Source organism: Alnus glutinosa, chromosome 1, assembly GCF_958979055.1.
Source record: "Alnus glutinosa chromosome 1, dhAlnGlut1.1, whole genome shotgun sequence".
NCBI lineage: Eukaryota > Viridiplantae > Streptophyta > Magnoliopsida > Fagales > Betulaceae > Alnus > Alnus glutinosa.
The window spans coordinates 13,370,960-13,385,678 of record NC_084886.1 but is presented as its reverse complement, the minus strand read 5'-3'; the positions used below and the strand labels follow the sequence as shown (position 1 = coordinate 13,385,678).

The 14,719-nt window shown below is 36.5% G+C and overlaps 2 protein-coding genes across 3 annotated transcripts; one reads left to right on the top strand and one right to left on the bottom strand.

The window, feature by feature from the left end:
* The first annotated feature begins 746 nt into the window (after positions 1–746).
* Positions 747–7,543, top strand: LOC133873568 (protein NPGR2-like). 2 transcript variants are annotated; one of them, XM_062311303.1, is made up of 6 exons: positions 747–1,079; positions 1,659–1,936; positions 3,966–4,218; positions 4,357–5,576; positions 5,984–6,137; positions 6,911–7,543. In XM_062311303.1, the coding sequence occupies exons 2-6, from the start codon at positions 1,682–1,684 to the stop codon at positions 7,225–7,227; spliced, it is 2,199 nt and encodes a 732-aa protein (XP_062167287.1). In that variant the 5' UTR covers positions 747–1,079; positions 1,659–1,681; the 3' UTR covers positions 7,228–7,543. The 2 variants fall into 2 exon arrangements, with proteins under 2 accessions (XP_062167287.1, XP_062167278.1); XM_062311294.1 differs by having other exon boundaries at positions 748–1,079; positions 1,656–1,936.
* A 4,927-nt stretch (positions 7,544–12,470) lies between these two features.
* LOC133858553 (large ribosomal subunit protein bL28c) lies at positions 12,471–14,041 on the bottom strand. Its single transcript, XM_062294031.1, has 2 exons — positions 13,686–14,041; positions 12,471–12,841 (listed from the first exon to the last, which is right to left on the bottom strand). The coding sequence occupies exons 1-2, from the start codon at positions 13,906–13,908 to the stop codon at positions 12,609–12,611; spliced, it is 456 nt and encodes a 151-aa protein (XP_062150015.1). The 5' UTR covers positions 13,909–14,041; the 3' UTR covers positions 12,471–12,608.
* Between the last annotated feature and the right edge of the window lie 678 nt (positions 14,042–14,719).

Genomic DNA, 14,719 nt, shown 5'->3' with positions numbered 1-14,719 from the left:
TGGTCCCTCACCTTAATTTATTTTTAAAAAATTAAAAAACTCAAAAAGTAGTGGGGAACTACCTTGCCACATAGGTAAGGTGGTAAAAAGTTGTATATTTGGGTGGCATTGAATCATTACTCATAAAACAAAATGTGCTTCTCAAATGCTTAAAAGACACATGTCAATCTTATATGTGGGTTGTAGAAAATTTATGTGCTTAAAAAAATGTGACCTAGTTTGTGACCTCCGGTGGTCACAAGGTGGGTCTTTGGTCAGGTTCGTGACCCGCCGTGGGTCTCGTTCAGTCTTGATTTTTTTGAAAAGATAATTTTTAATTATTAAATTAATGTATTTTTGTAATTTTATAAGCATTTTAGGGATATAAGAGACATTTTACTTGTCAACTGTTTAATTTGAACAGAGGAATAAAATTGAAAGATGGATACAATAAGTTAACATCTTTTTAAATTTAAGGATATAATTATAAAAGTGATAAAAAAACACGGGTGATAAGCAGTTTTTTCTATTCCGAAATCTTTATCCTTAAAAATATACTTTGAGATGGGGATTACCTCGTCGGAGTGGCCAGCAGTTGAGCAAAAGCGAGGGGCAAAATTTCAAACTGGGCCAGGGGACATTCCTTTGCAGGTAAGGTAATATCTCAATATTTTACACTAAAATATTTAATATTAAAAGTAGCAGGAAATATTAGATTAAGAGAAGTGTCACATACCCATTCGATTTATTCTTAAGAAGGATTAGAGAAATAAACAAGATCTTCCTTTCTGTTCCCCCTTGACTGTTCACACCTTCGAAGGCAGGACAAGGGAGTAGATCATAATTTAATGCACGAACTTTGACTTCCCCATATATTGTTTGAACTTTTGAACAACAGTAGTAGCGTAGAAGCAAAATAGCAGTAAGTTCCAGGAAAAACAGAAAAGGCATAAAAAGAGAGAAAAAAAGTTAATGCAAAAGCTTTGGATTCTTGTTTAGCAAGAGAAAATCAAGGGACCTTTTTTCTTGTAGGAATTGGAGAGATGCTCGGTGGAGTTGATGGCTTGTGGGCTCGGTCAATGCCTTTTTTCAATCAAAAGGTACTTTCTTGTGAAGGTGTTTTGTTGATCTCATTTGTTCTTTCTCCCTCAATTGTGTAATGGGTTTCCTATTCTTCCACTCTAGCTTCCAAAATCATACTAACTCAGCTGTATCGTGGTCTGGCTTGTGTTTTGTTCATCTGGGTTGTTGAACTATCTTGTTCTATTTCATCTTTGATGGGCTAGTGGGGTTGCTTTAGGCTTGTTGTTGGTGGATTGGGATGGGTATTGAAGTGGCTTGCAGAAATTTAGTTGATTTTTCATCTCATGAGATAATTTGGATTTTTGAATTCTAGATATTAGCATTTCAGAAGTAAAATGTGCTTATAGCATCACGAAATTATAAAAAGCAAAAACTTTTTTGAAAATTGGAAGTTTGGGATAGCATTTTTAATTTTGTTTTTTTTAGTTCGTAAACGTATGGAATCTAATAGTCTAAGAATTCACTGGTTGAGCACTTAGCATTTTATTCATGATCTAAGAAATTAAGAGCACTTAAATGAGCTGGGGTGTTGTGTTATCTATGTTCTTAGAGGGGTTCTGATTTTGAAGTTTCTGTGGTTGATGCTACTTTAGAAGAAGTTCAATTGGATTGATCCGGTATGAGAACTAAGAATTGGCTGATTAAGCGAGTATACAGCATTCGAGGGAAGTTGTGGAAGATGATGAAGTGTATTTGCTCTGGGGAGCAATTGAGGGTAGATGAAATTGTTCATTCATCGGATTCACTGGCGACTCGTGACTATTCAGCAAGTGGCTATTCATCCCGAGCTGGTGAGAAAGAAACAAGGGTGGACAATAGCAACATTGAAGAAGCAGAGTCTTCTCTTCGTGAGAGTGGTTATCTGAACTATGAGGTTAGTTGCATCTGATTTGTGCTGATCCCTTGCATTTTATTGGATCTTTTGTTTACTCTGTTGTACATAAACTGATATTTACTTATTTTACTGGCAAATGTTGACTACTTGAACAAATCTGAACTTCTTTATCATGTTGTCATACATAATCTACTAATACATTTGTGCAGCAAGGACGTGTATTTGAATGGATGCTTCTACATAGAAGACACATGTGAATGTCTAAAAATATTTGATTGCTTGATAGTGGAGGTGACTAGCTGTGCTTGAGTGGTTTAAAAACTTGTGGTAAAGTAAGCGCATGTTTGTTCATCCCACAAAATTGGATGGGTCTATATGCATTCCATATAGTTTTCAATGAACAAAACCAACAAGAAGAATAGGACAATTTAAAAATAGCAACTATCATCATATGTAACAGAACAACTATCTGTCTATGAATTATGGATGAAATGAAGGTATGTAAATGGAAGATCAATGGATTTGTATTCTGAAAATAGGCATTCAAGGTGTCTGGCCTCCTAGAGCATTTCGAGGCGCCCAACCTCCATTTACAAAGTAAACTGATTACAAATTGAATACCTAATACATCTCTTGGGCCTTGTTTATAAAGACCCTTAGTACTACTAACCAAAACTATCTAGTTGGGCTACAGAACCCATGGATCCTACCAACTATAATATGGTAGACCCATTACAACTCAAGGGCCAATGGCCCACTAACCTAATATACCCATTACATCATAATAAAGTTGAGATGAGGGTATTTCATGAATTGATAGAAGTGATGTATCCCACCCATTTTGGTGATGGCTCCAACTTTTGTGATTCTCCCATATAGGATGATGGAATTTTGTTAAATGCTAATACCAAATAGGGATTCGCTATTCAATATCAGGGCACAACCAAACAGGCCCTAGGTATTTGTTTTGCCATTATTTAGCTCTAGTCATTTCCAGGTGGGAGTGGCTTTGGCAATGGGAATGCCTTTGTTGGTTTACTCTACTCACTAATAGATTCCTTTCTTTCTGGATGGTCGTTGGTTATAAGTATATTAAGGGAATAAGGGCAGAATCTTGTGCTACTAAACCTAATTAATTTGTTTATTTTATTTGGTAATTTCAATATAGCTCTCCAACAATGCTTCAGACTGTACTATACATGCCTATTTTAAAAATATTATGAACACCAAAGTCTGTAACTCTAATGGAAACTTTATTAAATTATTGAAAGATAGGTTTATTTTGTTCCATGAAAGTCATGCTCTTTTGCATCACTCAACACATTGAACGCTTATAACCCCGCTCCTGTGCTACTCAACCAACTGCCAGAATTCTTGCATCAGTACTTTTGGCTGTTGGTCGAGTTGCACGAGAGAGTGGTTCGGGATTCCACTGGTTCATGACATGTGCTATTTTTCCTTATAATTTCTGATTTCTGCATTGATAAATGTCCTTTTGCCAAATTGTCCATGGATGTAGCCAAAGCTAGCTGGTGGAATGTGTTACAATTGTGATGTACCCAAATGAGTATGTAACAAACAATTTTAATTTTGTCTATGATCTCCTTGTTTACTTCCACACAATTTATTCTTGGTAAAACAGATCAAACTGATTATTATCAAATGATTTGAACATTTTCACACAAGTTACCATATTGAGGAACTAGTTATTTAGGGTATTTTAGTTCCCTAGAACTAAGACTTACAAGTGGAATGGTGTTGCTGTAAGTAATTTCTTTAACTGATACTGTTCATGTAACAATTTAGTTTTCAGCAAATTCTTTTAACGGCCATTCATACACAACATGGACGTGAAAGTGTTTGACTAAATTTCTCATGTTAATTGATTAAGGTCCATCGTATTTATTAATAAGGATCTACAAATGTTTATATGTTTTTATTTGAGACTCCTTTTAAGGCTTCCTGCAAATGCCCAAGTTATATTTATGGTGCAATATGGGGTTTCCTTGAAGCTTTCTCAAAATCTTCTTCACAAATTTTGTAAAGCTAAGAGAGTTTATTTTTTTAGGAAGCAAGAGCTTTATTAGGAAGGCTTGAGTATCAAAAAGGAAACACAGAAGCTGCTCTTCATGTATTTGAAGGAATAGACATTGTCGCTGTGACCCCGAAGATGAAAGTTTCCATTTCTAGACGATGTGAACACAATAGACGCCATTCACAAAGTGATGCCTCCCCGCCCATGTCTATGCATGCTGTTAGTTTACTCCTTGAAGCTATTTTCCTCAAAGCAAAATCATTGCAGGGTCTTGGGAGGTTTGGAGGTATTCCCTCCAACTCATTGCTTCTTGTTTATCTTTTTATCTGTTTGTATTGTTTCAGTTATCTTTCACGTTCTCTGAGATAGTATACTTATAACATTGCTGCATGACTAATCTTCCTTCCTGACACATTTTTTGCAGAAGCGGCTCAATCTTGCAAAGTTATTTTGGACACTGTTGAATCTGCATTACCAGAAGGCTTGTCTGAAAACTTTGCGTCAGATTGTAAATTACAAGAGACTCTAATCAAGGCTGTTGAATTGCTTCCGGAGTTATGGAAGCTTGCTGGGGCTCCCCAAGAAGCTATCTTATCATACCGGCGGGCCCTCCTTTATCACTGGAATCTTGACATGGAAACTACTGCAAGAATAGAAAAGGATTTTGCCATTTTTCTTCTGTATAGCGGTTGTGATGCAAACCCTCCTAATCTTCGTTCACAGATGGAAGGCTCCTTTGTGCCAAGAAACAATATAGAAGAGGCTGTTCTTCTGTTACTGATTCTACTTAGAAAATTTGTTCTTAAAATGGTTGGATGGGACCCATCAATCATTGATCACCTTTCTTTCGCCCTCTCTGTTTCAGGCGGATTAAGGGCCCTAGCCCATCAGGTTGAAGAATTGGTTCCAAGAATCATGGATAAAAAAGAAAGATTTTGCACTCTTGCTCTCTGTTACTATGCGGAAGGTGAGGATCAGGTTGCTTTGAATCTTCTGAGGAATTTTTTGCATAATAGGGAGAACCATGACTCCTCCATATTGGAACTATTACTGGCTTCAAAACTTTGTGGAGAGAATTTGATTTGCATTGAGGAAGGGATTGACTATGCTTGCAAAGCGCTTTCTGAATTGCATGGAAAATGCAGCCAAGTGGCAAGTGTTGCAAACTGCTTACTGGGTGTTTTACAGTCAGCTGAATCCAGATTGGTCGCTTCCGATTCTGAGAGGATTTTGAAGCAGTCTGATGCAATTGAGGCACTAGAAACTGCTGAGAGAACAATGAGAGAAAGAGATCCACACATTGTTTTTCATCTTTGCCTAGAATATGCTGAGCAAAGAAAGTTGGATATTGCACTTCATTATGCAAAGCAGCTGTTGAAACTTGAGGCTGGGTCTAGTGTTAAAGGGTATATCCTTTTGGCACGAATATTGTCAGCTCAAAAACGTTTTCTCGATGCAGAGACTGTAATTAATGCTGCTTTGGATCAGACTGGGAAGTGGGACCAAGGAGAACTGTTACGAACTAAAGCTAAACTCCAGATTGCACAAGGTCGGTTAAAGAATGCTATAGAGACATATACTCATCTTCTTGCAGTTCTTCAAGTTCGTACTAAAAGTTTCGGTGGCCGGAAGAAACTTCTAAAGGTATGGTGCCTGATGGGCAAGCATTTTAGATTTGTTCTTGTAGCATTGTAATTAGGAGTCAAAATGGACAAATATGTTTTGATAGTTTTGAAAATGTGTCTAGCTGAAACATAAATTTTAAAGCATTTATAACATATCAATTTAAAGCATATTATTGTTATAGATATTATTATTGTTATCATCATAATCATCATCACCATCTACAAAATTGTCCCTTCTTTTTCAGTTTGGAATTTTGTTTTGCTATTCAGAATACATTTGGAATATGTTATGGTGAAGTTTAAAAGCTTTCTTTCTAAAAAGAATAGTTGACTGGGTTAACTTTGAGCCATGCACCCAATTAATATTTCCAAAAGACTCTTTTGAGGTAACAAATGGCCTACTTTAGTTACATTTTTCTCTTACAGAGTAGGAGAAACCATGACAGAAGCTTGGAAATGGAAACATGGCATGATTTAGCTAATGTATATACAAGCTTGTCACAATGGCGGGATGCTGAGGTTTGTCTTTCAAAATCCCAGGCTATCAATCCTTACTCTGCTTCTAGATGGCATGCTACAGGTATACTCTGCTTTATACATTGCTTTTATGTCCTTGCAGAATTAGAACCTTATTTCTTAGTTTATGGCTTTGTTTATCTTGCTTGTTTAAAATTAATCATGTCTTGTCACCTACTTGAGGAAACACTTTTTATAGCCACTAGATTAGTCCTCACACCCTCTTCCAGATATGTCAACTACAATGGAAGAGTGTCTAGAGTCAAACTGGGATACTTCACTATGTAACTTCTGGAAGGTATTTTTTCTGGATAAGTGATAATCCATTGAAAAAGAACAAAGAACAAATACAATAGCTCAGGGGCAATACCCCAGAATAAAAACCACTTTAAAACGAAGTGGAAGGAGGAAACAACAAAACAAGAGCTAAGATTTTAGAATTGGACTCAGAGAAGCCTCACATCCTAAAGAGCTGCCTGTCCTGGTCAAAGTAGAAACGAAACTTTTCTGTCAGCCTCTAAAGTGTGCTGTGGGCCTTTCTAACCTCCACAAAATATGTGGCCATTCCTTGTATTCATAATGGAACCAAAAACTGAAGTTGCTTGAAAAAGTAGGAATGCATTTTAATCTATATCTCATAAAAACATAGCATCAAAGTTTGTTTTAGTCTCTCTTCCTTGAGTCATTTTGACACATACCTCACAGTATTTTAAAATTTTTGTCCATGTTTCAAGGTCATGAAAATATCTGGTCATATATTGGTTATTTCTTAAGTAGGGTGTGAAGATCAATTTTTTTGCCCAGATCTAATGAACTCAAAACTTGGTGACTTGTTAGGTTTACTCTATGAAGCCAAGGATCTCCACCAAGAAGCCCTGAAAGCATTCAGAAAAGCGTTAGATGTTGAACCCAACCATGTCCCAAGCTTGATATCCACTGCCTGTGTGCTCCGAGATCTAGGCGGCCAATCTTTGCCAGTTGTCAGAAGCCTTCTCACTGATGCACTTCGACTCGACAAAACAAACCCTTCTGCCTGGTACAATCTTGGGCTGCTCTACAAAGCTGATGTTGGAGCAACAGAACTAGAGGCTGCTGAATGCTTTGAGGCTGCAGCTGTTCTTGAAGAATCTTCACCGGTTGAACCCTACAGATGATCAACCCTCCATGCACGCTTCGTCTCTTTGTATGAGCCTTGTGATTGTAGATTACAAATGTCCTTGTCAATGTGCACTTTTTGGACATAAATGTAAATTGTTGACCCTCTCCCCCTGACACACACACAAAAAAAAAAAAAAAAAAAAAAAAAACAGGTTTTGAGAGAAGAAAATAGAAGATGATTCATAATTTAATTGCTTCCCTTTGAATGCTATTTGCATCTTTCTACTCTAGCTTCTTTTCAAGTTCTATTGATGAACAGACTATAATGGATTTTGTATAATTATAATTATATCAAGGACATTTAGAAGTGAATATTTTTGCATGTCCACATTCAGGTGTTGAGGGAATTGGTGAAGGACACGGTTCCAATGGATCTTATATGATCTCTTTAACTAGATTCTTCTAATTGGCCAATGCCATTCAGTTTTGTGGCACTGACATCTAAAGGTGTACACGGCGATGCGGATGTGGTTATTTGCAATATTCGCAATATTTGCAGACGTATCTATACTGCATCCGCATTATCTTTTTACTAATTACATTTGAGCGGTTATTAAATGCAATCATTATCCGCTACCTGCATATTAGGTTTTTTTAATGTGCATTTTGGGCCTATTTTAGACTTTTTAGTCTTTTGGGCATTTTTTGGATCTCTATTAGGACCTATTTTAAACAATTTTGAAAATAATTTAAATTGATTTTGTGTTTTAGGCTTCTTATTTTTTTTTAAAGCCCTAATCTTTTGAAAATATATTAATTTCACATTACTCTTACTTTTTTGCCCAAGTGTTACAGGAAAGGGCAACACAGCTAGTCAAACTACTGTAACATAACCTATACTTAATCCAAAATGACGTTATTCTGGTGAATTTATTACATAGAATATATATTATATATAAAACCTTAAAACCGCTATCCGTATTCGCATGTGCAAATTGTGAATGCGAACGACTAATATTTGCATGTATGTACACCATAACATCTGCCAGTTTTCGGCCCAATCAATAAGATTACAATGGAAGAAATCACCATGAAATTCCACCTGCAGTGGATGAGCCCTAACGCCATGGGTCTTGTTCCTAGATATATCGTTGAGTGATTCCTTCTGTTATGTTAATTCCATTCTATCAGGTCATCATTTTTTAAAGTTTGTACCTTTTGGGGAGAGGACACGTGGTCGGTGAAGTGCAGCTCAACTCAAATACGCCTTAAATCCCAATTAAATTGGGTGCTCAAATAAATATAACCTAAAATTCAAGGTGATAAATCTAAAGGCAGGATTTATTCATGGATTAACAGTTTATGCATCCCTCTCATAATTGGTGAGTTCTTAGAATAAAATTCTACTGGATCCACGCCAATCCAACGGTCCAACAAGGCTTACCTTTGTGAGGCTAATACGGTCTTGGACTCTTGGGCAAATATCACTAAATTAAGATCAATAAAATTAATAAAATTCCATTTTTATTATAGTAACGCTAGATACTATAATTTTATTAAATAATTATTCAACAATATTGATGCGATACTCCAAATCAACCATTAGATATTTCTTTCTTTCTTCTTTTTATTTTTTTTATTTTTTATTGTTAGTTGAGAGTGTCCCGTCAATCTTAATAGACGAATGTTAGATAGAATTATTAAAGTTTATCTAGCATTTCTCTTTTTATTAAGTTTAACATGAACAGTCCACACTAATAAAATTCCACAAGAATTGTACACAATCTTTCAACAATTTTCATGGAGTGATAATGTAATGAAGATTGTGCACAACTTCTTTCAACAATTCATATATAGGAACTCGTGGGCATTGTTATATTTAATAGGGAGAAATACTATATACCATATTTTTTTCACACAATGTTGATGTGCCAGTCTCAACTAACCCTTGAATGAGAGAGAGAGAGAGAGACGAGGAAATTAAGAAAATACTGGAGATGAACTTATATAGAACAAGGAAAAAGGAGAAGTAGAAAATACATAGTAGTTGCAACATTTATCTACTAAAGTATAGGACTCCCATCGGATCTATGTTACTTATACACACCACAAGAAGTGCTTAAAAAGGCAAAAGCACAAAAAAGAGACATCTCCACAAACCCACCACACATATAATTGGGGTGTTTCGTTGCCATAATAGCAGCCCTCGATCTTCATCCGTGAGCATAGTAAATGGCTTCTGATCTATAGATCACACGGAAAGTAGGTTGGCCTGCAAAGCTGCTGTTAGGCATGTTGCTTTTATTAATAGGTTCTTTCATCTGAGGAATTACCTGCTCGCTCTCCAGATAAATTACTTTGTTACCATAACCATGCCTCTTGGGCCGGCCATAGTATTTGTCTATGATACCAAACCCTTCCTTCCCAATCTTGGTAAGGTGATCTGCCATGCTCAAATGATGGATATTATAGCACAACAAATCTACAAATCAACTACCTTTGTTTTGCCTTCCTACTACAAAACTTACAACCCAACCCCGACTATATATATAACCATAGTAATCACTGGATATGCCCTCTAGCTTTCCCCCCACCTCATATATTATGCATGGACCCAACAAATTTGGCCGGTGATTCTTTATAGATTTTTATTTTCTTTTCTTCTTTCTTGAAGATCTATGCATGTGGCCCAATGGGCCGGGCAATCTAGAATTGCATGCATCCTTGGCCATGACAATCGCAAATGGACGCCTGGCATACGTAAGGCTTCTTAGCTCGTGCTTGAGAAACTCAGCTTAATTAAGAAGCAAAAAATATTCCAGGGTTCGGGTAGGCAGTGTTTGATGCTTATTTAGGTAATAAAACACAGAGAGGAAAAGAGAAGAGGTGACAGGATAAGATGTTTATTGCGCTGGTCCAAGGCAAAATGGAAGAAGCATATTCACCCCATTATCGAGATGAATAATGCTTTTAGAGCAATATTCCTCCTTTTGCTTTCTTATGATCTGACTCGCGAACTATGTTATCTCCTAGTGCCTAGTGGCTACTGGGTTGGCAAGTTGGCACGTAGGCTAATTTTGTCCTGATCTATCCAATTTCTAGAAAGTTTAAATCCTTGCATGTGCTCTTAAATCATATTATTACAAAGAAACCCGAAAGTTTTGTGCAAGAAAATGGTATCTCTATCATTAATTTTAGACCATAATTTTGTTAAAGAATTTTCTAAGTCAGTATGTTTAATATCTTCTTTGTGTTTAGGAATGTTTTAAATAGAAGGTTTTAAAGAGCCTTAAAAGAATATAGTCCCACATGGAAAAGAAAAAAAGAAAAAAAAGAAGAAGATCAAATTGACATTTATAAGGCACAACTCACACCAAATTATTACTTTAAAGCTTAGAAATATGCACTTGTGCATATATGTGCGGTAAGGTGGAATGGCACAGGCACAAACAAAGGTCATTAGAGTAGAGACAAAGGTGCAAGGTGTGAGTATGAATGAGAGTCTCTGGAGTAAAGGGCGAAAGGTTCATAGCACAGACACAAACAAAAGCTCCTAAAATAAGGGAAAAAGTGCAAGGTGTGAGTATAAACGAGAGTATTTGAAATAAGTGGCAAAAAGCTCATAGCACGGACACAAACAAGAGCCCTTAAAGTAGGGGCAAAAGTGCATGGCGCATGCAAACTCACATAATCCACAAGTAATCTTGGCGAAGGCGCAATGCAGTGACTGACTCACACGTGAGAGATAGATTCTTGAATATATACATATGAATGTAGTAACATTGGGTCGCACATTGAAATGATGTCGCATATAAACTTGCTGAATATAATAAGTTTCAGTTTGACATACGTTATTTGTTGCTGTTGTTTATGTCTTGCTATTCTTTTTCTGGATGAATATATTTTGATATGATCGGATTGTTTATGTGGCTAGTCTACATCACAGAGGTAATACTGATTACTGACAAAGAAATTTAACGGGTGTTTTTGCCTACCTCATTGATAATCAAGCCCCTTCTTGATATGATAAGATGGTGATTTCATTGAAGAAAGAATTCAAACAATTCTTCCCGTGTGACAATAGAATAGAGTATTTGCTCATTTTATGTATTATTTTAAGATACTAGACTATGATTTGCAAAGGAAAATAACAAATAAAATGGAAAAACAATCTTGAATGACACGGCTCCTTTCCTCCTTTGTTTTTGGGTTGCCAAAACAGAGCTTCTTTCCATACGTGAAACAGGGCTTCACATACATGTTAAAAGCAAAGATGCTGGTGGAAATTGATGTTGTTGTCAATGTGCGTTCAACACCATTGTAGTCATGAATACTTTTGCAAGAATGAGTGGTAACATGTCCAAATGTTCAATGAAAGGACAATGGTAGGCTACAATAAATACCCCTCTCCCTTTCAAATCACTTCCCTCCTCATGTTCAACACATGACCCAGATTTTTCCACCAGTGGAATCAAACGTTCTCTTTCCAATGATGCTCAGTGTCCAGTTTTCCTTGATAGCATTACATGGAAAGTGTAAACTGTATCATCTCCACCTTAGCATCTCGTCCAGATTCGTGTGAAGATTCCTAACGTATATATAGAGAGAGTAAATACATGATCTTCGGATCAGTTAGGTAAACCTATCTAACATTTGAATTACAAACATAATCTTATCTAGAGTTTGAACAGAATTCAAACTCTCTAATTTAAACATACAGAATCCTATCCTATCTAGTAGTTAGGCGTGATTAGAGTTCTACACAATAGAGGAATCTTCCCACGAATCTGGACGAGATGCTGAGGTGGAGATGATACGGTTTACAGAAAGGCCAATACAACAACTTTTTCAGAAGGCTATACATGTCTATCATTATTACTGCAAATTATAGACTACTAATGGAATAGAGCTGTTAGTCCTAGTGTTTCATTATCAAAGGCCAAGTATTTTTTTCCCCCAAAAAATTATTTGTTAGCACATCTTTATGCTCTCTTCCGACACAATAAACATGCTATTTTCCAATGTCATGCAATTTAAAGAAAGCCATAAAGGATGTCATCCATGACAGACCAATTTCTTTTGAAATCAGGGGAAGCTACCTAATATTATATATCTCTTTGTTTCTTAAAATTTCCATTTTATCCACTATCCTGGTTTGGCATCAGCAACAAGGGGAAATTCACGAGGGCATTACCAGTAGAAAAATCTTCACAGAGCTTAAAGCAATTCAAAATCATGGATTCATAGTCTCATAGTCCCATGATTACAGGCAATGAAGAAACAAATAAAACTTGTAGGCTTATAGCAATGAAACTTTCATTAAAACAGAAGATCCAACAGAAAAGCAACACAAAATTAAAAAAAAAAAATTATAACAAAGATGAAGTAACTAAACACGCTTTACCAACACATCCAAAGGCTTGTAACAATGGATGCATTACTCCTTGCGGAGATCTATCCCCGCCTTCTTAGCAACAGCATCCAGGCCATTCTTCTCTATGGTCTTCAATGCCTTGGTTGATAACCGCAGTTTGACATAGCGCTTACCAGCTTCCCACCAAATCCTCTTGTATTGTAGGTTCACAAACTGCAACTTCTTGGTCTTATGGGCTGAGAAAGAAACTTTGTTTGCTCTGTTCGCCTTCTTCCCAGTGAAGGGACAGATCCTACCTGAAAAAAACAAACCATTGAGATTAGTTCTAACAAAAGCCACTGCAATGGTTATCAATGGTACCGACTAATCACTTTACAAAGCACAAGAAGCTAGATAAGCAAGGACAACAATCATTAGAAAGAAAGCAAAGAGGGCAATAACTGCTCACACCCTAAAATATTACAACGTTAAAATGAAGTTAAACAACTCATCTCAACCTCCATCCCAACCAAATCGGGGTTGGCTTCGTCTATCGTTTTTCAACTAATAAGGGTCGACTTATACCCTTTTTGCCATTCTATCGCATCTAAGATTACACTCTCCATCACCTCTTAATTCATCCTATCTTTTTCACCACTTCCCTATGTTATTTCACCATCTAGCCTCTTTCTACTCCAACTTAAGTTAGATCACTTTTTTTCAGTGCCACATTCATCAGTCTTCATCGGTCTTTGTTAATTATTCAAACAACTCTCCCTTATTTTTCTTTAAAAAGATGTCACCCCATCCCACCTTTGAACAAATAATTAGTTCCTTATCTTTCCCAGCATTTACATTTATCCAAAATAGAAGTTGGTAACAAAATGTTGCAATGCACACTACAAACATATACTAGAGCACTAATTTCACATAAAAATTACTTTCAGCATAACACCCTCAAGCTCACACATTTTCGCATTTTCACAATTAACCCATAAACTATCAGCTCATACCATGAACTGACAAACACAGGGCTTATTCAAAATCTACCCTTCAATCTGACCCACAACAAGTAGATATTATTGCAACCCACATTCCAGCACATATACTTGTACGCTAAAAACATGAAAACAAAGAAAGAGAGATTTTTTTTTTTATTACGGGCAATAATAGGCTGAAGAGGAGGAGTGAGGGGGGCAGAGAGGGCTCCGATAACATCCCAGTGGTTGCACGAGATTTTGATGCCGCTCAATTGCGAGGTCACGAACCCTAGCTCCGACACCGCCCTGGTCCTGAACGACGACCTCTTTGAGGAATCCGTTTTACGGAAGCACGGACTGGAAGGGTTTGTCAAAAACACTCCCGATGTTGCCGACGCTGCCATTGCTGCTTCACTGTCTAATTGTTTTTGTGTTTGTGTTTGAAAGAAAACGTTTTTGGGGAATAAAAGAGGTGAGTGCCGTTGTTGGATAACGACTCTCAGATTACATTGTAGCCTCTGGTTTTTCCTCCGCTCGATACTTCGGAAAAATGCAATTCAGGATCGTGGCGTAATAGTGAAAATTTAGCTTTGGTTTTTACTTTTTACTGATTTAAAGACTAATTTACTTTTATTACGTCATTTTAGATATATAACAATCTACTAAATAAAAAATACTACTTAATATTTACGTCTCTTTCCAAATAATATTTTTAGACACAACTCTTGACCACCTTGTCTGTGTTGGCAAGGTAATCTCCCAGATAGCTTTAGAATTTTTTCTTTTTAAGAATAAAAAACAAAAATGTAAAAATAAAAATTACCATGCGAACAAACGTTTCATTCTAATCAGAAATGGCACTGCCACATGGCAATTACCGCAACTAAAAAATTAAACTTAATCAGCATTTCAGAGATGATGGGAAGTTAAAAATGCTTCACCCTTGCATGTATTGGTCAAAAGAGGTAGAAAAGTAGAACAACTAATATTCTTAAGCTAAAACCGATGGTGAGAATGGTGTGCAAAGCAAAGATTAATGCACTTTATGTACTGATAGAAGGTTTTGTTGTAGTTTTGACCATAATCATGCTCGAAGGCAAGACAAAGCAAGATATTATTATATTTCAGTCTCTTTTCCATCAAAACCACAGAAAAGCCCCAACCAATTGAAAGGTTGAGCATGATGCTCTTTCCATGGCAGGAGGCCTTCAGATT